The sequence below is a fragment of the Conger conger genome, chromosome 9, assembly GCF_963514075.1.
Source record: "Conger conger chromosome 9, fConCon1.1, whole genome shotgun sequence".
NCBI lineage: Eukaryota > Metazoa > Chordata > Actinopteri > Anguilliformes > Congridae > Conger > Conger conger.
The window spans coordinates 52456313-52481310 of NC_083768.1; the positions used below are offsets into that span (position 1 = coordinate 52456313).

At 39.3% G+C, this 24998-nt stretch overlaps 1 protein-coding gene across 1 annotated transcript in view; it reads right to left on the bottom strand.

The window, feature by feature from the left end:
- col22a1 (collagen, type XXII, alpha 1) overlaps positions 1–24998 on the bottom strand; it is an 81697-nt gene that overhangs the window by 41438 nt on the left and 15261 nt on the right. Inside the window, exons 4-16 of the mRNA XM_061253402.1 lie at positions 21096–21176; positions 14404–14515; positions 10036–10159; positions 9092–9367; positions 8588–8668; positions 8024–8143; positions 7509–7553; positions 7313–7375; positions 6942–6980; positions 3535–3588; positions 3236–3289; positions 2887–2940; positions 290–343 (exon numbers count right to left, since the gene is read on the bottom strand). Of these exons, the coding sequence (XP_061109386.1) occupies positions 290–343; positions 2887–2940; positions 3236–3289; positions 3535–3588; positions 6942–6980; positions 7313–7375; positions 7509–7553; positions 8024–8143; positions 8588–8668; positions 9092–9367; positions 10036–10159; positions 14404–14515; positions 21096–21176 (1157 nt within the window). The remainder of the gene's footprint in view (positions 1–289; positions 344–2886; positions 2941–3235; positions 3290–3534; positions 3589–6941; positions 6981–7312; positions 7376–7508; positions 7554–8023; positions 8144–8587; positions 8669–9091; positions 9368–10035; positions 10160–14403; positions 14516–21095; positions 21177–24998) is intronic.

Below are 24998 nucleotides of genomic sequence, written 5' to 3' on the forward strand. Positions count from 1 at the left end.
GTAATGTCATGTCATAAATGAGAGCTCTCCAGCTGTACTGGAACAAATTCCACCAGCTTGCTGTGTGGCAATAAAAGCAATTGATTAAAAGCAATTGATTGGCAACTTTAGCAGATTTCTCATCCAATGAAAACACTTTTAGTCAGCAAATATCTCCGTAAAAATTCTCATCAAATGTAAAAGCATTGGTAACAGAAAGATAAAGCAAGGCCATTGGCATTATGCCATTCTTATAAGAGCCTTAAAACAAGCCTGTGGTGTATGTGTCAATTTGGAGAAAAGCCCTTACAATCACTCCTTTGGGACCAGGTAAGCCATTAAGTCCTGAATCTCCTTGTACCCCCTGGGTCACACATGAAAGAAAAAACATGGCTTGTTAATACTGAGCCCCCAGAAAAAAATAATTAAATTCAAGTATAAGTTGAGGAGGAAAATGACTTTGTTACAATGGCATCATCCTTCATTAAACTTTACGACATTATTTCAAAAAATCATTCACAATCCACTTTGCAAGAACAGGAGACATTGCTGAATATAATAGGAAGTTGAGTGATACAATATTGTAAAAATGTAATTTGCATTAGCAATATAGTTATCATTAAATACAGGATACAGAATCCAGTATTAGCCAAATGCTGTAACTAAGCACACATATTACTGAGCTTGTTGACTGCCAACAAAATCAAATGATAATCAGTATTTATTTCCTGCAAAGCCTAAATGATATAGTGACATAAGACAATATGTAATGATAATGACAACCTGTTGCTTCTATTTCTATAGAATACATGTGATCTATTCAGACAGGGTTTAGGAGGGGAGGTTGTGAAATAGGCGCTGTCATAAGGCAGGATGTTACAGCGCTTAAGTGGCTTCAACACCTGTCCTTGATAGCCGTGCTCCAAAAACCAAATTCACTTGCTTTCTTCCGACACAAATTCCTCCATTAATCTTTTTTTTTATGTTTCAGGCACACCCTGATTGTGGTCTGAATCTCAGTGATAGCGATATATTTAATTAAAATTTTTAGCAGTCATATTACAAGTTACAAGGAGTGGACAATGTGTGAGCTGAACACAACAAATTCTTAATTTGCATGCAATAAAGCAAGGTTTTCAGCAGGGGGCAGGAGATCCCCTTTTCTTGTCTCTCTCTACTGAGCCAATCTGCAGAGACTCAATCCACGTGGGACTTACAGCTTGTTGGAGTAAAACTTAGTGGACCTAGAAACATTTCTTATTTTCCTCCGTTGTCTCTGGGTTCAATGAGATGAAAGACAAAACCAGGCCAGGAAATAAGTACTGCAAGAAAATGCGATGCGCGGCCATTGGTGTTACGGGTATAGTTAGATCGATGCCATCGGCAATCGACTAGTTTTGTTGTTTTCTACATGACCCGCGCTCAGGAACCTGTGACTGGCACTTCCTGTATTACATGGCTGAACTGCAAATGCGCATCTGTCATCATTCATGTATTACAGTCCTAGCATACAGGAATATGGTGTCAGAAGTGGGATCTCGTTTCTTATTTTTGTTATTTCGTATGTTAGCCGAGTATTAGGCAGTGTGCATGTCAGAACCAGAGTCCAGTGGTTCTGCTGAAGATGAGACAGAGGAGCTAACGTTATCCAGTAGCACACCGGCGGTAGCTAGCATGGCGGCTAAAGTTAATATTCCACCACCGTCACCTATGGGCCTTTTACTTTTACATTCAATTCATTCAGCAGGTGTCTTAGCCAGAGCAACCTAAATACTAAAACTAAAGCTAAATACTTATAATGCATAATAATTAATAATGCATAATACTTCATGCATACTCCTTACTTGAAACTTATACTCCAGGTATCAATTCAACAGAGTAGACAGCAGTTATGCCCCTTAGTGCTTCACAAACAAGTGAATGTTTTACTGGCAAGCTTCTTTCTCATACTTAGGTGAGGTGGAAACTCCAGAGATCAGAAAGTAAAAGTCCTGCCATATGTCTCTGATATCACTAATTAGTTCAACCTCCTGGCTTAAGAATTGTGCTAATTATCAAATCCAAGAACAAAATGACCGGAACAAAATACTGGGGTGGACTTTTACTTTCTGAACCTGAATTTCCAACCTCTGCTTTGGAAGGACCATCTTTAGTGAATCTGACAGAACTCACTATCAAATTGAGCTTATAAAAAAGGAACAGCCACCGTGTTATTGTCATTAGTTATTTAAGGAGGCTATCACAAAGCTATTGAGGGTATACAATTGACATACAGCTCTTTGCATTTGTTTGTAACCCAGTAATCAATGCTGGCTAGTAAAGCTTGTGACTGCTCTTCTAAAACAGCTTTTACAGCTTTTATTTCCTGATGATAGTTCCCAATGTTCTCTATGTCACTCTGCAGTCTCGTGGAAGCGTGCGGCTGATAGAGAATCGTTTTTTAAAAATGGGTACAAAGATAACCTATGCTGTTGTGCCGGATCGGACAAGTCACCCAGCTCCATTTCCACCCTTCCCTGCACTTCTCATGCATCATTACATTTATGGAAATCTGATTAACTAAAGTATTTTCATTATAATATACAATCTTTCATTATAATATGCATTTTAAGCAAGTCCAAAAGGATTCTGATATATTTAAGATAATGTCAAATACGTATATTGTGCAATTGTATTTAGAAAATATACATATTGTAGGACAAATTCAATCATTTTATAAAACATAAATTGCAAAAGAATATGAAATATGTTGAATACAAAATTTAAATAAATAAATCCAGCATGTGACTCTAGTGTAACTTTCAGTGAAGAACACAAAAAACTTTACATCAGGTAATTCAAAGTCAAAGTCAGCCTACTGGGAAACTTGTGCTTGAAATGAAACACATTGGAGATGTGTTGATTCACCTTTGGTCCCAGGGGGCCAGGCAACCCTTTTTCACCTGATTTTCCTGATTCACCCTGTAGAAATAAATCAGGCACAATGAAATGGTGACATGAACAGATATCATTTCCTGTTATACACCCAAATGTAATTTTATGCTCACATTTGCAACATTGTGAGTTTACAATGAATTGCAAAGGGACGACAGAAGATGAACAGTGACAATGAACAGTTTTGCTACCTAGCACTTTCTGTGTTGATGCACCTGTTGACCTGTTGACTGGTGTGCATTGCTCCTTTTGACTAAATGAAATTAATGAAATCATAATTCATGAATTAACTGACTTCTAACTCAGCGGTGATGGTACTCACTCTGTCTCCCCTCTCTCCTTTTTTTCCAGCAAGGCCAGGAAGTCCAAATGATCCCTGCGATTGAAGGAGAATCAAATAAAAATCAACTTAAACAATAGTTTAAATTCAATAACAATAAATAAAATGCCGTAATATTAAAACCTCACCAGAAACATAATTTTCTCATAAACAATTGTAAGCTTTTGTCGTACCGGTACATAACTTACTGGCAAATAAATTAACTGAAAATGCTTCCATGCAAACAGAAAACAGCATTCTGGGTTTACTTAAAACTGACAATGTCGCAAAGATTTTCCTACCCTTTCTCCATTTTCTCCTTGATTTCCAGATTCACCTTTTGAGCCCTCTACACCCTGTGGGAGACATTTAGGAACATAAGATACCACTGGCCACCAGTAAACCATGTACCAGCGTAGATCAGGCAGATGTGGGTAGCCTGCAGCGTAGTGGTTAAGGTACATGACTGTAACCCGCAAGCTTGGTGGTGGTCCCTGAAATAGCCATGATAAAATCCAAACAGCTGTTGGGCCCTTTAGCAAGGCCCTTATACCCACATTGCTCCAGGGGGATTGTCTCCTGCTTAGTCTAATCAACTGTAAGCGCCAGTCAAATAAAAAATGTCATGTGAAAATGACCTAGCAACTTCTAATGTTCTTTGACACCCCATAGTCTACATTTTTATACTGTACTTTTATTTGACATCATTTGTTTGAATTGAGTTGCAAGTAACTGTCTCAAATAATTTTTTTTTTTAATGCCTAATACTTGAGGGCCATGGAGCCCCTGGCTTGTATAAAATATTACTGAATTCATAAATCAGTTAAGTAAAATAATGCAACTCTTTATTTTGAGAATTCCTATTAGCTGTGCTTATTAGACATTACAAAACCAGCAGTTCTCCCTTGAGGATTTAAGGAAAAAAGGCATAGAAAATAACAACATCTGCATTCAATTTAAATGCCGGTAGTAAAAGAATGAAATGCAAAATTATCCATACAATATAGACTGCAGTCCTTAAGTATTTGGACAGTGCTACAATTTCTGTTTTGGCTCTATACTCCAGCACATTGGAACAGACCAACATTTGAGGGGGGACAATTTCACACTCTCTCTCGACTCTCTCTTGCAGCCAACTAGTGGTTTGTATCTTGCAGTGAAGCCTCTGTACATCTGTTTGAGAAGTCTTCTGTGGAAAGTAGCCACTGACACATCCACACCTGCATACTGAAGGGTTTCTGATCTGTTTGAAGGGTTTGGGTGTTTTTATTCATTATGCTGATAATTCGTCAACTGCAGAGGACTTCCTTGGCCTATCAGTCCCTTTGATTACTGAACTCCTCAGCGTCCTCTTTCTTCTTAACCCCTTTGTGAAGATGCCAAATCTAGTAACCCTCCCATTTTTGCAGTGTTGGGAATTGCCACTGGTATTCAGTATGACTGTACATCTGAGTAGTATACCTGATGTCTGATAATTATGTTTGTTCCACACCTGGGTCAAATACATAATTGTTTAGGATTTAAATACTTTTATATGTGTTACTGAGCTTGTCCGGTGTATTGGAATCTGTGAAATACTCTCAAAAGGTCCAAACCCCACCTTCAAACCATGCTGGGAGCTGGTCTGAACTGGTCAACCTGCTAAACCATGTTGAGCAGGGAGGTGGTCTGAACTAGTCAACCAGCTAAACCATGTTGAGCTGGGAGTTGGTCTGAATTGGTAAACCAGCTAAGAGCTCTTGAGCTTGAGCTGTCAGCAGGGAAGTAACTCTCTCTGAAAACCTGAACTGAATCCAGGCCAGTGCCACAATTGTTCCATTGAATTCTAAGCCTTGCATGCAGTCTTTATTCAAAGTTAAGGACAGAGCACATTACTGTCAGATTGAATTGGGATAACTTGTCTTTACCTGCACAAATGAGCAGCTTATTGAAAGGAAAGGTTTGTGGTTCTACCATTTAGGAAAGTAACTGAATAGAATAGATCATCGAAAAAGAAGAAGACAGTGGACAGAAATAGAAAGAAACTTTGGCAGGAGAAATATACCACAAACAGGTATGAAGTTGTGGTTTCATGTAATTTAAATCAGTAAACTCCTCCACTAGTCTTTTCATAAACATCTCATATTAAAGATGGAAACATGTAATTAGGTCACCAACACGACATGTAATATTAACAGCTATAATTATGATTAAGTTAAATGCATCAATAATGTTAAATACAAAATGAGCAATGCTGACGGCACAGCTCATTGTCTTTGTCACGTCTGCTGATCTAGATTGCTTAGGTGCCTGGCAAATTTATAATGAACAAACAAGAAAACGGCGACAGAAAGGTTACACTTGATTCTCACAATGGTGCTGTTACAGAAAATCAAAGCGCAGAGCACTTTTCACCATGTCAAACTGCCCGTAGGACATGTCAGAGTCCCTGGCCGTGTCCTCCGGCCCACTTGTGGCTGCTATAAGTACGGGTCTCTGTACAGGCACTCTGATATCAGTGGGGGCCGAGGCAGAAGGGAGAATTATACATCGGAGCTCCCAGCTGGAACTGTCCCGGACTATGGAATGTGTTTTTCCTCCTCCACTTAACCTTTTTGTGTGGTTTTAGGAACCAAAACCAGTCTTTATCCAGTCCTACACGTCCATTCTCCAGCGCCTCTCATGAGCTTTACCAAGAACAGGCTGTTTTAGTGACTGTGTCTTTAAGGCTCATTGATATCAACCTGTTCTGATTGGCTGGCTAGCTCCAATGTGCTGATTGCCTTCGGCGCCAAGTGCATTTTGGAACTTTCAGAGTGTTTTTTGAACACCTTCAACTCCTTTATAATCCACATAGGCCTACTGCAGCAAGGGGAATGTCATTGTCCACAATTATGGGACCTTTAATGTGTGAGATCAGAAATATGTGATTACAATGTTCTTATTGAATATTCCAATTCTGTCACGATCACTGCTTGTATTTGAAAGCAATGGAGTTCTAGAACACTGACTTATCATTTTGAAAAATAAAATAAAATAACCAAATAACCTACTCTTCAAAGGGTTAATGGACATGTCCCCCCTGTCGCACACCCTATGCAGTGGACCAGCAATTCCGAGACTGCCATCTGAGCATATCTTTCCTTTTGGACCGTGACGCAATGGGAAGGAACACTTCCAGGTCATATCCAAGAAGATCTGATGACACCATATGGAATCTCACCCTGTCTGTTGCCCCCCCCCGGTAAGGCCTAAAATAATAACAGATCAAAGCGCCCAAAATAAATGCAGGTCAGGCTAAACTAGAAACTGATACATATCATAGCTACTGCTCTCACCATGGAAATCCAATGTTAGGCTTTGCTGTTATACCTTGGAGTAAAGCTCTTAAGGGATTTGTCTAGCTGAATATCCAGCTGTATGGATGGAATAATGCGAAAAATCAGCTGAGAAGCAGCTGGAAACACGAATAGACACGTTTTATCGTTTAAAGTCAGGGATTACGTCAGTCCTGAAATACATCTAAAATATGATCCAGTCTACATGCTTGTGACATCCATGAGACTACAGTTGCAAAAGCATTTACTCCTGCATTCTGTTTCCTTGGCATTTCAGCTTAGTACTACAGTATTGAACTACTATTCAGATTAAGTAAGAGTAACACTCCTGGCTGAGCGCCTCCGTTCATTATAACAAGTGAGGAGTTTAACTGTTAATCCCATGAACTTACCTTTTCGCCTCTATCACCTTTGATAGACACAGCTTTGCCCTGAAAAAAATTAATCGACATGGATCAATTTTTTTCGAGCCATGCTTGGCATGGCAGCAGCAGAAAAGCAAATGGAGAAAAGTATGAAGAAAATGAAATTAGGAAAACTCATCCAAACATAAGAATTAATCTTTAAAAAGTTAACCACAAAATATGAAATACTGCTTCTATTCAAGCTATAAAATAAATATTTTGTACTTTTAACATGTCTTGAAAATTCTATGGGGCTGATTATAGTCAAAAGTCAAATTAATTTTACTACTAGCTACTCCTGTTTTCATTCCACACAAACTCAGCCCCATAGTTGTGTTGTAAATAACGGCATCTCATACAGGATCTCCTTTCTGTCCTTTGAGTCCTGAAGGTCCCACTGGGCCCCGAATCCCAGTATCCCCCTGAAAGAATATGCATGGCGTTTTACAACAGGGCATCACAACGACCAAAAGAATGAGACTGGCTTCTGCAAAATTCCTCAGCAGAATGCTCTGAGTCAGCGAGATATTTTTTTTTCAGTGACTGTTAAATGACCTTGTCACCCTTGGGACCATCAGTTCCGCGTAGACCAGCCTCTCCCTGCAGGAAGCGAACAGAAACACTTTCAGCACGGGCAAAAGGCCTGAACGTCTGCATTTCTTCTGCTCGAAGAGCAGCTGAAAAATATATTTCTGCCCACAGAAAGAGACCAGACAGTCTGGTCCAGTGTGGAATATAATGTGTGTCCAATTTTAGAGCTTGAAGTTATCTGCATATGAACTACAGTAAGATATGATCAGAATGTTCTCAGCAATCAAAAAAGGTTATTTGTGTTCATATGACATTTTGGTTGAGAAGTATATTGCTTGCAATATACGTTTCACCATCTGTATATTTATATGGGTGCTACAATGATGCAAAATCTTTAATCTTCTTATATCATTACGCGAATATGTTATATCAGAATGGACCAAGCAAACAAAAACATACCGTCATGGCCAAACTACAAACCATATGCAAACGGTTGTGGGTATGAAGACAATGGATTAGCTTTGACACATTGGTCTCACCTTTTCTCCTGGAGGGCAAGAGCAGTTCACTTCTTTAGAGCCAACATGCTGCGCTGCACTCGTTGGGGTGGGAGTGGGAATCTGAATAGGGGGTTCCTCGGTCACAACCTTCTTTGGGCACTGAAAAGAAAAGTCCCTCATGGTCAGCAACAATGCTTCCAGTTAATTTTAACTGGGGCAGCATGTAGCCTAGTGGCTAGGGTACATGAGTGAGACCAGGAAGGTGGGTAGTTCCATCCCTGGTGTAGCCACGATAAGATCCGCACACCCTTGAGCAAAGTCTTTTAATGTACCATTGCTCCCGGGGGGGTTGTCTCCCCTGTTTAGTCTAACCAACTGTATGTTGCTTTGGATAAAGTATCAGCTAAATAACAAATGATTATTTTTAATATATCAAACAACAGCTGGTCCAGGCAAGTTGGGAGAACCGTCGATTGAGAGAGCTAAATAGGAGTCCGAGAAACATAAACTACAACATCCAGAATTGAAGGGGGGGGGGGGGGGTGGCACTTTGGCATCATGGGAATGTACTCCGGTATCCTACATGGTGACAGGTGCACTTACAGGACCGGTAGGGAGGTCACAGCAGGTTTCCAGCTCAGCGTGCTTTGAGTCACAGTAGATCACCATCCTCTGGAGGTCAAACTAGGGGAAATAATTCCGGCAGACAGGCGAGAACAAATTGTCAGAGCTGCAAACACATTTCAGGCACAGGTGTAAAAACATTAGTAAAATGCGATAATATCATATTGTATTGAGACACTCCAAGAAGGCGTGTTTCCATTAGCCAACTACAATTTTGACAAAGCTAACACTATTTGTTGGCCAATAAAAATATGAACCATTCTAAGATACAAATTATTATTTCGGTCATCAAGGACCACATGCAAGACAAGATAAGAGATAAAACTTTTATCTCGGAGCATGTAAAAGTAATTTTATACGATTCCAACATTCTAATGGAAACAGCTATTGGCTTGAAGACCATGACATAAGCCACAAATGCATCTTAGGCCATGCTTTAGTTAAATTAGCTAATTTCCCTCTTCATATGAAGCAGTGACTCACATCAATCGGCACACTGTCGTATAACCTCTTTCCAATGACAGTCCTTCCTTGAATATCGATGTCCTCCCTGTCGTCAATGGGCAATGTCTGTATGTGTTTGCAGTCCAGGTAGAGGGACACTGATTTGGCCTGCACGCTGAGGGCAATCTTGTGCCAGTTGCGATCAAACAGGTTGTCAACCTCTGGGTTTTTGAAGACAGCTCTCACTGCATCCTTGGTTAGACCAACTGCATTGTATTCCACAGCCTTATCCTCCCCATCGAGACGGATAGACACCTAGTCAGACATGATCACAAGAGGGAAAGTCTACTCACAATCAGGGTCCCACAAGATATTAAGTTGCCTACTACCCAGCAGTGCTATTTTTACATGTATTGGCCTACTGTATGACAGCCACATAGTATATTCAATTAGCTAGGGACACCCTGGTCATATAAAGAAGTACAATGATGAAGCCGAAGCTGTTAGCAATGTTAACAGGATAGTCCCCCAAGGTCCAAGAACTGGTCTGGAAATGCTGGAATACATTTTATGACACTTTCTATTGGGTGTGGCACCCAATTGGGTGTGGGTGAGTGTGGCCAACTGTGCAGGGAGTCGATAAACATCTGTTCTTTCTATCATTTGAGAAAAGTTGTTTTGTATTGTTTGTATGACACTCTGAGGTGGAAATAAAATGTGTCCAACTGAATTTGCTCCATTTTCATGGGATTGTGTGTGATAGTACAGGCAGGCTGCACAAAGAAGTATATCCCTTTATATTTAATTATCTTGTGCGCACAAGAACCAAAGGAACCAGCGCCAAGCCTGTGGTTCCACATGCATAATTTTATGGTTCAGCTTCTTTAAATTTTTTTTTTTTTTTTAATCAGCATACTTACGTATTTCAGTAAAATTATTTTGAATTGAACAAAATTAATTTAACAATAAAGGCTTTTACACACCTGTGGTATGCCATATTTGTCAAATATTTGCCAAAGGTACCAGTCTTCCCGCCGGGACGTCTTTCTGAACTTGAAAGTGGTCACAAACGCATATTCATCTGGTAGACCTTGAGGGAAAACATCTCTGCCAGAAAGAAAGAAAGAAAGAAAGAAAGAGAGAAAGAGATGGACTTGAAATATCAGCTATCTGACCTCCCACAGCATTCAGTATAAGTGTATCATCTCACTACTGGTTTTTTCAAAATATCGCCATTGTATTTGAATGAAATGGTAGCCACCTAATAAACTTCCATGGAAATACACATCATGCATTTCCACGAAAGCATAATGAAAGGCTTTGAAAAGCAGATCTTTTTCAAGCCCATTTGAAAAAGGTTTCAAAACATTCGGAAGTCGGTGGTAAGACCCAGAGATGCCTAATAATGTTGCTTGATATTCTCTGAACTAAACTATCTGTAAATTGGTTATCATTTGTTTGTTTTCTTTCAAGCACAAATAGTTCATCTTGCAGCCTTGAATATGTTCAAAATGGATGATACATGAAAACTACAATGGCTTGCAGTTTCAGTGAGACTTTTTAATGTGTAGATACATAATACTGTAATAAAAGGTATATTCTTTTATTTAACCACAGACCAGTTTAGTTTGCTTAGCTCATAACTCATCAGTCGAATACACTATGAAATAACATTTTCTTTTCATGAGTTGAGCACTTATAATTTAGAAAAGTGTTGGCAAGTCTGAAAATATTGTTGTGGGTTGATGTGCTTTTGTTCTGGTGATAGCCAAGGCTGCAAACACCAGACTGTCTTGCCATTTTCTCCTACTCAACATGTGAAGTTATTTTCTTGGCGACTGTATTATTTTACAGATGCAAGCTATACAGTAAGGCGGCACGGATGGCGCAGTGGGTAGCACTGCCGCCTCACAGCAAGGAGGTCCTGGGTTCGAATCCCCGTCGGCCGGGGCCTCTCTGTGCGGAGTTTGCATGTTCTCCCCGTGTCTGCGTGGGTTTCCTCCGGGTACTCCGGTTTCCTCCCACAGTCCAAAGACATGCAGGTTAGGCTGATTGGAGAGTCTAAATTGCCCGTAGGTATGAGTGTGTGAGTGAATGGTGTGTGTGCCCTGCGATGGACTGGCGACCTGTCCAGGGTGTATTCCTGCCTTTCGCCCAATGTATGCTGGGATAGGCTCCAGCCCCCCTGCGACCCTGTTCAGGATAAGCGGGTTCAGATAATGGATGGATGGATGGATGGAAGCTATACAGTGTTTCAAGCTCACATTTCTGTGTGGATATTGTTAAACAATCTATGGCCAAACACAGTCCATTTTACTCAAGCTTTGATTGAAAGGTCAACAGGTAGGCCTATATTTCCCAAAAAACAGTACTGTATATTTCACAAACACAACATACAATATGCACTGTAACACCCAGTAGCTTCACTGAAATTTGGGGATATTGATTGTGCATTGTGCCCTGTAGTTTTTGAGTCTGAAAAAAGCTCAAATCAAGGTGGTAACAGGTGGTGTTTATTGTAATTATTCATGATTACTAGCTAACTTGTATGTATACACTTTGTGCAATTTTTGGATTTAGCAACAGGCTACCTGATACCTAGCTAGCTGGCTAGAAAAGTTGGGAAATCTGTAATGATAAATTGTATGCATTGTAAGAACCCAATTGCTTTTCAATAAGATTAAGTTATTGCCTTGTTTATCTCTAGTAGATCACGACATTGTCTTGCATGGACTTGTACGGTGACTTTGATAAAATGATTCCCTATCATATATTTATTTTACATGGGTTGTGGGTAGCACTGCCGCCTCACAGCAAGGAGGTCCTGGGCCGGGGCCTCTCTGTGCGGAGTTTGCATGTTCTCCTCGTGTCTGCGTGGGTTTCCTCCAGGTACTCCGGTTTCCTCCCACAGTCCAAAGACATGCAGGTTAGGCTGATTGGAGAGTCTAAATTGCCCGTAGGTATGAGTGTGTGAGTGAATGGTGTGTGTGCCCTGCGATGGACTGGCGACCTGTCCAGGGTGTATTCCTGCCTTTCGCCCAATGTATGCTGGGATAGGCTCCAGCCCCCCTGCGACCCTGTTCAGGATAAGCAGGTAAAAATAATGGATGGATGGATGGATGGATGGATATAAAATAAAGACTGAAATTCCTACATGAATCACCCAATATGGATGTAAATACCTTCAAATTTCAGAGTTAACAGTATCCACTGCCACTGAAATCTCATATTCCTTGGTTCTTTTCAAATCCAGTGTGCTGGAGTACAGAGCAACAACCCACTGTGCCCTGAACAAAGAGCTGCCCTTTTCAGCACTTAGTGATTAGCATAGTTCACTTGACCTCTCATGACCTTAGAACTGCTGTTGGCAGAATAAAGTCGGCTATGAGCGTGTGAGCTAGGAGTCAGTGTAATTCCTGTCCCTGGAGCAGTAATCTCAGCAGAGGGTTGCGTGGAGCAGGAGGTGCAGTTAATTCGGCAGGGTTATCGAACAAACATTTACTTCCCGCTGGACTGGAAAGAGGGACAGGTGTAATGCCAAATGACATAATTTCAAGGAGTGACCAAATATCTGCCTCTGAGGTCAGAGGGAATTTACTACTGCAGGGATGGATTAACAATCATTGGCGCTCCACACTAGCTATTATATTGGATGTTTTCTGTCAGTGGCAAGTGAAACCAATCCAAAAAGAAGAAAAAAAAGAAAGAAAATGCAATGAAATCCAAATCCACATCTTGCTATTCTTCCAGCAATTTGTACTGTACTGTATTTGATAGTCTTTTGTCCCATGACTTGTCAGGTGACCTTTTTGCACAGCTTAAATAGCGGCAGATAGATAGATAGATCATTGCATTTTATATAGCGCTTTTCTAGACACTCAAAGCATTTAAAGGTGCTTTGTTTTAGCTTTTTATGACGCATGATAACTTGAAATGTCACCTTCAGTAATACATGTTGCCACTATTCTTCAATATGTTAAGAATTTGGCATGCCATACAATTACATTTATATGACATACTATTATTAAATATGTTGTTCAGAAATATGCCCAGACAGATGAGCAGCAGATATAGTGGCATGATAAATGGGTTGAACATGCTTGTAATCAGCCGTCATAGTATATTATCCTGTCTGACACCTCAATAAAATGTTGTTGAGGGATGTATCTGGAGTTTGTACAAATTACATTCATTTATCAGAAGCTCTTATCCATAGCAACATATAATGTCAGAGAACACAAGGACATCCACCTAGTTATTTGAGCAAAATTGCCAGATACCATTCAGAGTGTAGTGGTTTTATAGGCAAAAACAACAAAGCACTCATTTTAAATGAACTATGCCACTTCACAAATGTTATATAGATAAAACCCACAAAAAAACATTAAATTATAAAAAAACACCATTAAAACCTTAAATAATTAGGATAAGAGTTCTGGGGGTTCAAATGGAAATGGAAGGGGAGCAAGTCTGAAGAGGTGGGTCTTCAGTCGGTATCAGAAGGTTGTGCGTGATTTTACAGTTGTGTTTATACCACAACTGGGGGCCAGTGCAGGCAGTCATTACAGATACTATGACCGGGGGAAAACGACCACACAGGGAGGGGATAGGCTGTTAAATGGTGCCTGCGGAATAGAGATATCTGGAGATAGATGTAAAGTTCGAAAATTGATGGAAGCTATGGTGGAGCCGTTCCATTCAACTACCCTGCTAACTGTAACCAGGGAAAAGAGATTGAGATGTGATGTAATTTTAGAAGATTGTGGACAAGCCATGCAGATTCTTATAGATTAACTGGACTGCTGATAAAGAGTATTTAAATACAAATACTTTATACAGGTTTTCCAAACATAAAGGTAAAGAAAGACTAGCAGCCATATCAGCCATTTTTAACCTTGCTGTGCTTTTTTTGTCTTTTGTGACTGATGAAGAGAATGATGACTTGAAAAGTCACATTCAGTAATGAAGGCATTTGGCAAAAGAAAGCATTTTGCAGTGTACTGTATATTTAGTTGTGGCAAAAGGTCATCACAGTAACTAAGTATCAAATAGAAAACATTGCCAGCCTGTCCAGCTTCCATTTAAATGTTTAGCATTCAGGGTCAAGACTGCTATGCAGCCCTTTAATCCTTGTATTACACATTGAGCACTTTATTCGGACTTCTGCTGCTGTAGCAACTTAGGGGTTTGAAACGTTGTTTAGAAATGGTCTTCTGCATGCCACTGTTGCAATGAGTGTAAACCTAGTGTGCAGGTCTACCTAACAAAGTTCTCACTGAGTGTATATACAGTACACAAGGGGGAACCGCCACAGTGAACAGTAATAATAACTGAACTTCTTAGATACTCACTCAGTCTGTTGGACAATCGGCATTGTTCCAAGTCGCACAAAGGAGCTTTGGCCTGCTTCAGACTTGGTCCCCAGAATGTCTCTCACGTTAAAGAACTCCATGAGGTCAAATCCTGAAAGAAGCACCATTTCATAACATGCATGAATCATCAACAATCTGCCATAAACTTTGATAATTAAATGCAGTTTCTACTTAGTCACTGCAGGCGTGTTTTTGCTTTAATTTCTGGTGACCGTTAACTCTATAGTTATAGTTGTCATTAAAAAGCTTAAACTGAAAACTTACAGTTTCACAGACAAATTTTGATTGAATTTGGGCGACATACATACATACATACATACAAGTACACTTGCAGAAAATACTTTCCATTAGATTGGGTGTCGAGGAGAACAGTCTCATTTATCCATTAAGAGGACTATCCTGAACAAGCATAGTTACTAACAGCATGAACAGAACAGCGGTTCTGATGACATGAACTTATAATGATTTTCCCTGTTTTTACTGTAAGTAACACACATACTATAATTCATTGACTCAACCTATCCCAGGAATGGGCTATGTACCATAATATGAGAATTTGGTCGATGCTACACAGATGAACAGATGAGTTAAACAGATGAAGAGTTTGACACTCAGTTTGCTTTGAATTCACATTAGTCCTTCAAAGAATCTCCCGCAGGAACATCAATTAAATTACTTCATTAACTTCATCTTCTGAGCATTATGCTTCAGAGGAATGCTGACAGGTTGACACTATGTATTCTGCTACTGTTTGTCTGAGGGTACTAACCAATCTATTCTGTCGAACTGTAACCACAGACGTGGAATGGGGTGAAATTAAGAGGTGGTTTAAAACAACCCTGTAAAAACTCCACCCATGACATTCTGGAGGTGTGCGAACATGTGAAAGTTGATCTCGAAAGCCCAAAAAACCCAAATCAAACTCCACAAAGAAGACTTGAAAAGTATTCATTCACCCCCCTCCCCACCAAACATGGTTGTCTATTTTTTTGGCATGAAGATTGTCAATATGGTTTGAAATTTCAAAGATTCCCACACGGAATTCCAGTTACCATTTCTGATCGAAACTATTTGATCAACCTGTTTTGTCAGGGCCACGTTATAATGACTAAGGTACCATGGCAGAAGTTTAGTCGAGGAGTTATGGCTACCAGCAATTATTTCGCAACTGCCTTCTTAGAAATACAGATTTCCATTTTCACTGCACAAACCATGTAGATAAATGGAGTGCCTGGGCAGAAACATATGTTGTATGTTGATAGTCAATGCACAACAGCAGTTTCTTTCTTTAAAAATTCTGTGAAACAATGCATCTGTCCCCAACCAAGTGCCCTTGCTACAAGCATAACACCTGAGGTCCATCTGAGGTCAGGCTTGTGGAACCCAGCCATAAATCAGGACCTGGAGTATCCATGGTGACCGTTAAGATCACCTTATATGTACTTAGTAGCATATTGATCGCAGAACTTAATCAACCTGATCCTTGGTGGCCCCTTGTGAATCAGCATATACTGTATAACCCTGACTACTGCTTGCTTAAATCCCCAGAATTAATTCAGATTTACATGATACCATTTTTCCTTGTGCCTCAGAAAAGTTGGATGTCCTGGGTTAGGTATGAAGGTGAACAATACAAAAGTAGATGGTTGAGAGGGAAGAAAGTTGACCTACTGTACATATTCAGTCTACTATGGATTGTGCCCTTTAATTTAAGGGTTAGAATATAAAACTGCTGAGTACATAATAAACCATTAAACATACAGTTAATGTTCAGTTTACCAGTAAAGAATGGGCAGAGTTTCCGTTTTGCATTATTTGTCAGCTTGTATATCCAGTTGACAACTATGGGTCAACATCACCACATCCTGCACATCAAAATGTATTTTTGTTCTCCAACTACTTTTGATATGGCTACATATCAGTACCACTAATTACATTCATGGCAGTGATCGTTAGATCCACAGCCAAAGGCATTACACTGTATTTCCTGAATAACCAGTAATAACTGACCCACACAAGTATGTCACTAGGAAACAAGTGGAGCAGTGGTTTTGTGCTGTGATTCAGCTGAGGTGGTATTTTGTTCTAAGTTTGCTGAGGTTTTTCAGAGCTCACCAACCCCAGTTTAAGGCAGTGAGATGGGGACACTCCCTTAAACAACAGACAAGTAACTATGGTGATACAAGTAGCTATGGACTGTACTCAGTCAGCATGTGTCCTTAAAATGTACCCACATATGAATGCAGATTTTAGCAAGATAATGCATTGCCCCTTCCCACATGCCTTCCATGTCATTCATTTATCAGAAACAAGTTGTTGTTGTTGTTGAATTTGTTACAACAGCTCTATTTATTTTTATATTATTATATTTCTGTTGAGCATTCGACATGTACCAATGTCATATATCAAGGAATGTGCTTGACTGACTGTCAGATAAAAGTAACACAAATGTTAAACTAAGAACACGTAGCAAGGTTCATTTGGAGACAAGATAAGAAAATGTTTTGTGGAAGGCACATTCCTAACCTTTTAACTTTATCTGGAAATGAATCACTAGTATAGCTTGGTATAGAATGGAAATATTCTGGAAGTATCTGGTTATAAATGTGCCTGTCATTGTCAGATACAGTATACACAAGGGTACACTCTCAGAAATAAAGTGACAGTGGAGGTACATCTTTGTTCTTCAAGGATGAAATTTCCCAAAAGTACCCTGAAAGTACAGTAATGTTCTCTTTGGGTATGAATGAGTACATTTTCCAAGCAAACAATTATTATATATTGCTGGCTAGGGGTACAATTTCAGGTATCTGTAGCTGAAAGGAAAAACTTATTGAACATCCTTTAACTGAATTGTGAAGGACAGGGCAGGATCACAATCCAGAGATTGATTGAAACAAACCTGCTGTTTTATAATAACCACGGTAACGCGAGAATGCACTGAAATGTATCTCATTTCATTATGCGCTGGTGGAAATAGCCAAGACACAGGTGGCAAAGTACACAGGCAGCCAGCACTCCATTAGCAAAGAAGTAAAAATAACATGAAAAACAAGAGACTGAGACCAAGTTATCGCCGATGATTTAGGATGGAGAAATCGGTTCTCCCCGACCACTCTTAAGTCTGAGAGAAGCACATTATTTAGCTATTTTCATGTATTTCTTCATTATTAGTAACATTATTATTCTTTTGCATATATTTTTGTTGTTTTCCACCTTTTCTCCAGGAGCATTATGGACTAGAGAGGTCAGGTTTCACTGTCTGGGATTCCTGTTCACTTTGTTCAACACGTTGTGGCATCTTCATTGTAAAAAATGTACTGTAACACTGTGGTGCAACAAAAACATTTTGATTGACTGATTAGGGAATTAATGTCATAGGAAACAAGGAAGTACCAAATAGGAAAGAGCCTTAGTCGTGGCACATTAAGCTGCACTAGGCTGCACATGTTTAGTGTCTATCCCTCTGTCACAATGCGCAATGGAAGTATTCTCCTGCTGTTCCATTGCTAGGGATGATCTGAGTGTAAATATATATATATATATAAACCTATAATTTGGATTGCCGATGGAAAGCATGTAATCATCCCTAAGAGCTATTTTGAGCTGGTAGCACAAAACCCCAAACTCCAATAGCAAACTGTGGGGTAAATGCCATATGTACCGACGGAGAAACAAAACCAAAAGCCCAGTAAATTCTTTTGATCCAGGCAGCTGGTAACATCTGTGCACGCTGCCCTCTTTGGTTGACTTTAATTAAACACAGAGTGGTGTTTCACTGTTTTCACTTCCCTCAACACAGAGTATTACTGTAGCAACGGTTCAAACATCCCATAATGCCTCTCAGCCTCCAGCAGGTTTTAGTTTTGAAAGTTACTGCAGCAGACATTCGGCTGCTGGGAACAGGTTCAAGAGGGAAGGTCATGCTCATGATTTTAGAGAATTTGTTCACTTAAAGGATGCGTAAATGTACTGCCTTCATTGGTTAAATGGTATTACTGGATATCATGTTTACCAACAATAGTGAGCAATTTATTAGGTATTTTTTTTGGTCTTCTGCTGCTGTAGCCTATCCGCTTAGAGATTTGATGCATTGTGTGTTCAGAGATGCTCTTTTGTATACCACTGTTGTAATGCATGGTTATTTGCATTACTGTCACCTTCCTGTCAGCTTCGACCAGTCTCGCCCTTCTCTCTCATTAACAATACATTTCTGCCTGCAGCACTGCTGCTCACAGGAAGGTTTTTGTTTTTCGGACCATTCTCTGCAAACTCTAGAGACCGTTTTGTGTGAAAATCACAGGAGATCAGCAGTTTCTGAGATACTCAAACCACCCTGTCTGGCATCAACAATCATTCCACAGTCACAATTCTTTCCCATTCAAACATTTTTTCTGAACAACAGCTGAACCTCTTGACCACGTCTGCATGCATTTAGTTGCTGCCACATGATTGGCTGATTAAATATTTGCATTAACAAGCTGGTGTACAGGTCTACCTAATAAATTGCACACTGAGTGTACATATACAACAATAATATACAATAATGCATAATACCATTCACATCTGATTCAGTAAAAAGGGTCCAATAACCTAAATATTATTTATATTTTGGTGTGATGTTAATTACGTTTCCTTTATTTTATGTGACTACATCCTCAGCTGGCAGTTGTAAACAGGGAAATGATATTTTCCCAAACTAAGTGGACTTTTGTTTGTTGCTTTCAGTTTAATGGACAGCCGAAGTAGCAATTCATTTAATTTGAGGGATTCTACTGGCAGGATTGCTGCACCCAGACCATGTAAAATCCATCCAATCTTATACGTTGACCACCTTTTACCATCATCATCAAATCAGCATGTTTCTTTCTGGAAGCTTATAAAGATTCACAAGCTTCACAGTGGTTTAAATTACCTCTGAATATGTGTATACTCCTTGGGTTTGATTCTGGTTGCATGTAAACAGATGGTTAAATTTAACAAGGTACAGCAGTGAAAACTAGATGGTTATGTTATATATACTCACTATGGTATATTTCTGTTAATGGGTATTTATTTATTTAATAATGAGTTGTCGTAATTCTGCATTTATTAAGGCATATTTATTTGCGGATTGATTTATTTGTTTTGACTTTTGGCATTTTGTTCAATTGTGTATACAATTTCAATTGTAGCAATATTCAATCCCATTGCTGTCAATATTTGGTCTCTGGTGTCAGTAGACATCTACCCACATAACTAGTGCTCTACTTGAAGGTGTAGCATCAAGCCCAGTCAGTAGGCCTCAAGCAAATACAACCAGAGTAGTTTTTATTCTGGTGAATGCAAAATATTCCAGTTCTAGCTGGTCTGGAGCCCTGTCATAGTCTGACCATGTATAGTATCATTGAGCATCTGGGCTAATTACATTGATATTTGGAGGTCTGATGAGCTCTATTCATAAATATATTGAATACACTCGTTTTACTGCTAGTTCTCCTGTTGATGTACAACATAATGAGTATAATGAGAAGCCTATGACACCGTCTCCCTACATTGTTATTCAGCATGAGAGGCTGCTTTCGCATACTTATTTTGGTAATCATAATGTAATATCATTTAACTGATGAAAGCAATATGCCTGAGAAATTCACATTAGCTTGTTTCCTGAAATACTCCTGCGTGCTCATCTTTTATTAATGCAGTTTCAAACAGAGTGGTACCGATAAAAATATACAGTAGTATGTTTTTATTGTAGGCCCATTTCACCACTGCAAAGTCCTCTGTCGGTTTTGGAGGACACAGACAAGCATACACTCTCCACTGCTTCCTTTTATTATACAATCCGCCAGCTGCTTCATGCGTGGTTGGTGCACACAGACTGCAAGAAGCATGTGAACCACAGCAGTCACTCTTGTATCAATAGAAGAGAAGAAATCCAGTCAGAATCCAATACCACAGTCTTAGGTGTATTCATACTGCACAACCCATTCTTACCCATAGGCTGTTGTTGCTGCAATAATCCATGCTCCCTATTTTGGCTAGACAACATATTTTTGTCTAGCGAGTTCTCTCTAAAAATTGCATTTTAAAGGATAACAATGGCTGGTAACTGACTGAAGGTTTCCTCTACCAATCTGTCAAGCAGTCCAATGGAGACAGAAGAATGTTCAAGGTGAAGGTAAAGACAGCAGAGCAGCAGTTAAACAGCTTGGCCCATGTCTGTTTTTACTCTTAGAGTATAAATGAATGCTGAGGGGGTGGCTAGACAGGAACTCCGATCCCCAATGTTTAAAAGAAAAAAAGACTATCTGGTTAAGTTGTATCCCAAAAAAAACAACATTTTTATTATAGTATCATTCAAACAGGATACCCAGCCTTACTCAATAGCTCTTAGTTTTGGAAAACAATGAGGCTTCAACCAATTTCCAAGTGTTATTTAAAATACAAGAATATAATTCATTACAATGGTGGGAAAAATATTCTCCTGGATGCTTACCGAAATAACACTTTATTCCAGCAAAGCAATACAAACAGGTATACTATGTGAACATTCATTGAACTAATGATGTGTGTGCATTCCTGGGATTGTTGTACATTTCACAGTTGGGCTTTGACATTCAAAACTCGAGTTCGAACAATGGATAGACAACAAAAACACTTGCAATTGTAGAAAAGCATGAGCCACTCACCTGGGACTTCCTCCAGACCTGCGCTTGTGCTGTTGGGCTTAAACCTGTCAGGCTGCACCTTCATGTTCGGACACAGCACATCTAAGAAGACAACAGAAAGAGACACTGGTTGGGATTTGGCCTGAATTAATTTACAGGTACCTCATAAACTCCCATCAGACCTCCTTCCCCTTGCAATATCTCACAGTATAACATGTTGGGTTCGACACCTTATGCTGAACCAAAGTGGAACCTAATGCTTTGTTAATATCTCTACTTAACCCCCATTGTCATAGCATTCATTCCAAAAATATGCATAGATTATTTGACTTGGCTGCATTTATGCATCATATGGAACAAGAACATAAGATACGTACATATGGGTGCATGCCCGACAGGAGCTATATGCAGTGGGCTCCAGAATTATTGGCACCCTTAATAATAATGGAGAAAAAAGGTTGCATATAATAAACAATGTGGATAATGATCTATATTGTATGTGATTATATACTTTTATTTCAATAGATTTACTCTCATGGTTAAACGTTTTTATTTAGGAATCAAATCTTTTCTGAAAACCACAGGTACCAAAATTATAGGAACCCTGAACAAGTATTGTAAATAAAATAAATTGAATTGTACTTAGTATTTGCATTTTAGTTCATTGTAATTTAGTTAATCTAAAAAATATATAATCTATAATAAACTATATTGTGACATTCCACCACTTCCTGTTTCACCAGAGTATAAAAATGAGTTAACAGGCATCCCTTTGTCAACCATCAGCATGGGAAAAGCCAAAGAACTGTCAATTCGGAAGCTACAGATGGTAATTGACCATCACAAGTCGGGTAATTGGGTAAAATAAAAAACTTAAGCAGTTAAACATACCACTTAGCACTGTAAGGGTAAACAAATCTGGTAGCCTCTTGGTCATAGGTAGATAAAACAACTACCATGTTCCACAATGGCCATCTAAATTCTATGAAAAAAAAACTGGTCTGAACTGAAGAGGGGGTTATCCCTAAGATATCAATGATTCTAAAAGTCCTGCATGGATGAATGGTCAAAAATCCCTCCAAATGTGTGCTAACTTTTCCAAAAATTATAGGAGAAGGCTCATGGCTGTCTTTGCCAGGGGTGTTTGTACAAAGCATAAATTTAGGGGTGCCAGTAAGACTAGTTTACAGCACTTTTTGTACATATTTTTCAAGGATGCCTATAATTCTGAAGCATACTGTACTGTATATGCTTATGGAAATAATGAATGAAATCATAAAATGGTCATGTTAATACAAATATAAATCAATGCAAGTAAGACAATCCTTCATTTTTTACGGTTTAACAATTAGCACACCACTTACCTATTCCAACACTAAAATGTATAGACTTCATTTTGGTTACATTAAAATGTTTTTTCAATTATTTGAATATTATTTAGTCACATAGAGAAGGTTTCATTTTGCTATGACTGATAATGAGATTTACAAGGACAATTCAAACATGTATATGCTGACGGCAAAGTGACTTTCTTTCCTACAGGCTTAGCTGCATCACAATAGTAGTCATTTTCAGACAAGAAAAACATTGATGATGACTCCATGGAGGTGACAGACACCGGGACAGGTTGCTGTGGTGACAGGTTTAAATGTGCACACATGTATAAATCCCTAGTGCCAACCAGTGAGCTATGGGCATGCATGCTAAGTGGTGACAACCAGAATAGCAACACCAGTCAGATTAGTTTACATTGGCAGACCAACTCACATGGTTATATTTCTAGGGGCTTCCCATAGACCTGTCGAGACTGATGAATGCCACAGACAGGTGGGAGTAAAGAAAGTATTCCAGCCTTATTGGACTTGACTTTGTCCATCTCATTGTATTGATGAGCTACTTGCACGAATACCCCTTTCAAACAGAAGCAACAACCCAGGAAAGTCCCGTGTCCGCTGTTTGTATGAAAGGGTCAACCCGGGATATCCGTCATGGGACCGTGACCCTACTCTAGACCTGGGAATTACTTGGGACGGTATTCAATCAAGGAACCTCATTGGTTATGTGCAGAGACGTGCTAGTAGCCTATGATGGCAGCGGTGCTTGTTAACCCTTTCTACTTTGCCCCCTAGAGGGCAGTTTCCACCTATTTTGGACTAGTCCTATAAAAGTGTCCATATCTAAATTAAAGAAGACAGATGGAACACATTTATGTCAGAGTACATATTGTTAATATATTGTGTACATACAGCATACACAAAAAGCACCCTGAAATATTACAAAACGCTGTCGTGCCCTTTGCCCATTGTTTTTTGTCTGTCTGTCTGTCTGTGCTTTGCTCTTTGTTTTCTCTCTGTTTTGGCATTTTCTGTTTCTTGTCCGGTGTTTGTGTCTTGTGTCCCACTTTGCTGTCCATAGTCTGTTCTGTTATGCTTTGTATTTTTCCAGTTTCAGTATTGCTCTATTTCCTTAGTGTTTTCGCATATTTTGTCTCATGTTGTTTCAGTAGTTCTGTTATCTTGTTATCTGTTTCACCTGAGTCCTGTTTCCTGAGTATTTAAGCCTGTCCTTTTCTGTCCTTGTTGCTAGTTTGTCTTATCTGTTATCAATTCCCTACCCTGGTTCAAGCCTTTATTTTCCGACCCAGGTTCTCCTTCTGTTTTTCTGTGCATTGGTTTTTGGATTCTCTGGTTTCTTTGGATTCTTGATCTTTGCCTGGCTTTGGACTTCCTGTGTTTTTGGATTTAATGTTTGTGCTTTCGCTTGCTCAGACTGTCTACTGGTTTTTGAACTACTGTTTTTGAAGCCTGTTTCACCCACCATGCTTCTGATTATTCTGGATGTACCTGTCTCCCTGGATTATGACCATTTCCTGCTTTTGGATTACGCTTCTTGTCTTTATTAAAACTAACAAAGCCTAATTACCCCTGAGTCTGTGTTTGTTTTCATATTTTCATATTTCATATTTTAGCACTGAATATCAATCATAAGTCAAGGACCAACCCAGAACAACTTTACATTTCTGCACAAACTTGATGTCAAGATTCGCTCACCCAGATGTCCTCAAGTGTCTTCAAATCTCTCCAGACACATGAATGATCAGAATAGCATTTTTTTTTTAATATGTAAAGAAAATTAAAAATGTTTCATTTTGCATTTATGAGAGTATGTTTTTATAAAGCATGCCCAAAGTGTCCAAAAAGCTCTCAAAAAAGGATTACTCACCCTAATGCTTTCAAACCAACCTGCATCACATTTAAAATGGAACCAGAGCCCTTTTAGCCCCATTAGCCAGCACCACTGTTGTATTGTGTGGTTATTTGCGTTACTGTCACCTTCCTGTCAGCTTTGACCAGTCTGGCCCTTCTCCTCTGACCTCTCTCATTGACAGCGCATTTCTGCCCACAGAACTGCTGCTCACTGGATTTTCTTTTGTTTTTCATTCAGCTCTAGAGACTGTTATGCCTCTAAATCCCAGGAGATCAACAGTTTCTGAGATACCCTGTCTAGCACCAACAATCATTCCATGGTTAAAGTAACTTAGATCACATTTGTTCCCCATTTTGACATTAGACAAAACAGCTGAATCTCTTGACCACATCTGCTTGTTTTAAATATTTATATTAGCTATTAGTACAAGCTGTTGTACAGGTCTACCTAATAAAGTGGTTACTGATTGTCTATATATATTTTATTTATTTCCCCCCCCCTCAATGTGCTGCTAATATTAATTCTTGGAGTCTATATGTTGTCAAAACATAAAATGAATGCTTAGAAGGATTTAGCCCACCATATACGATAATTTAATATTTCTCATCTGGCAACACTGGTTTCTCTCCCTCAAAGCAACTGCATTGTGGCTGTCACAGGTTATTGGGTGGTTGAGACGTTATCGATGCTCCACTCAGGCAAGAAACACCTTTTCTG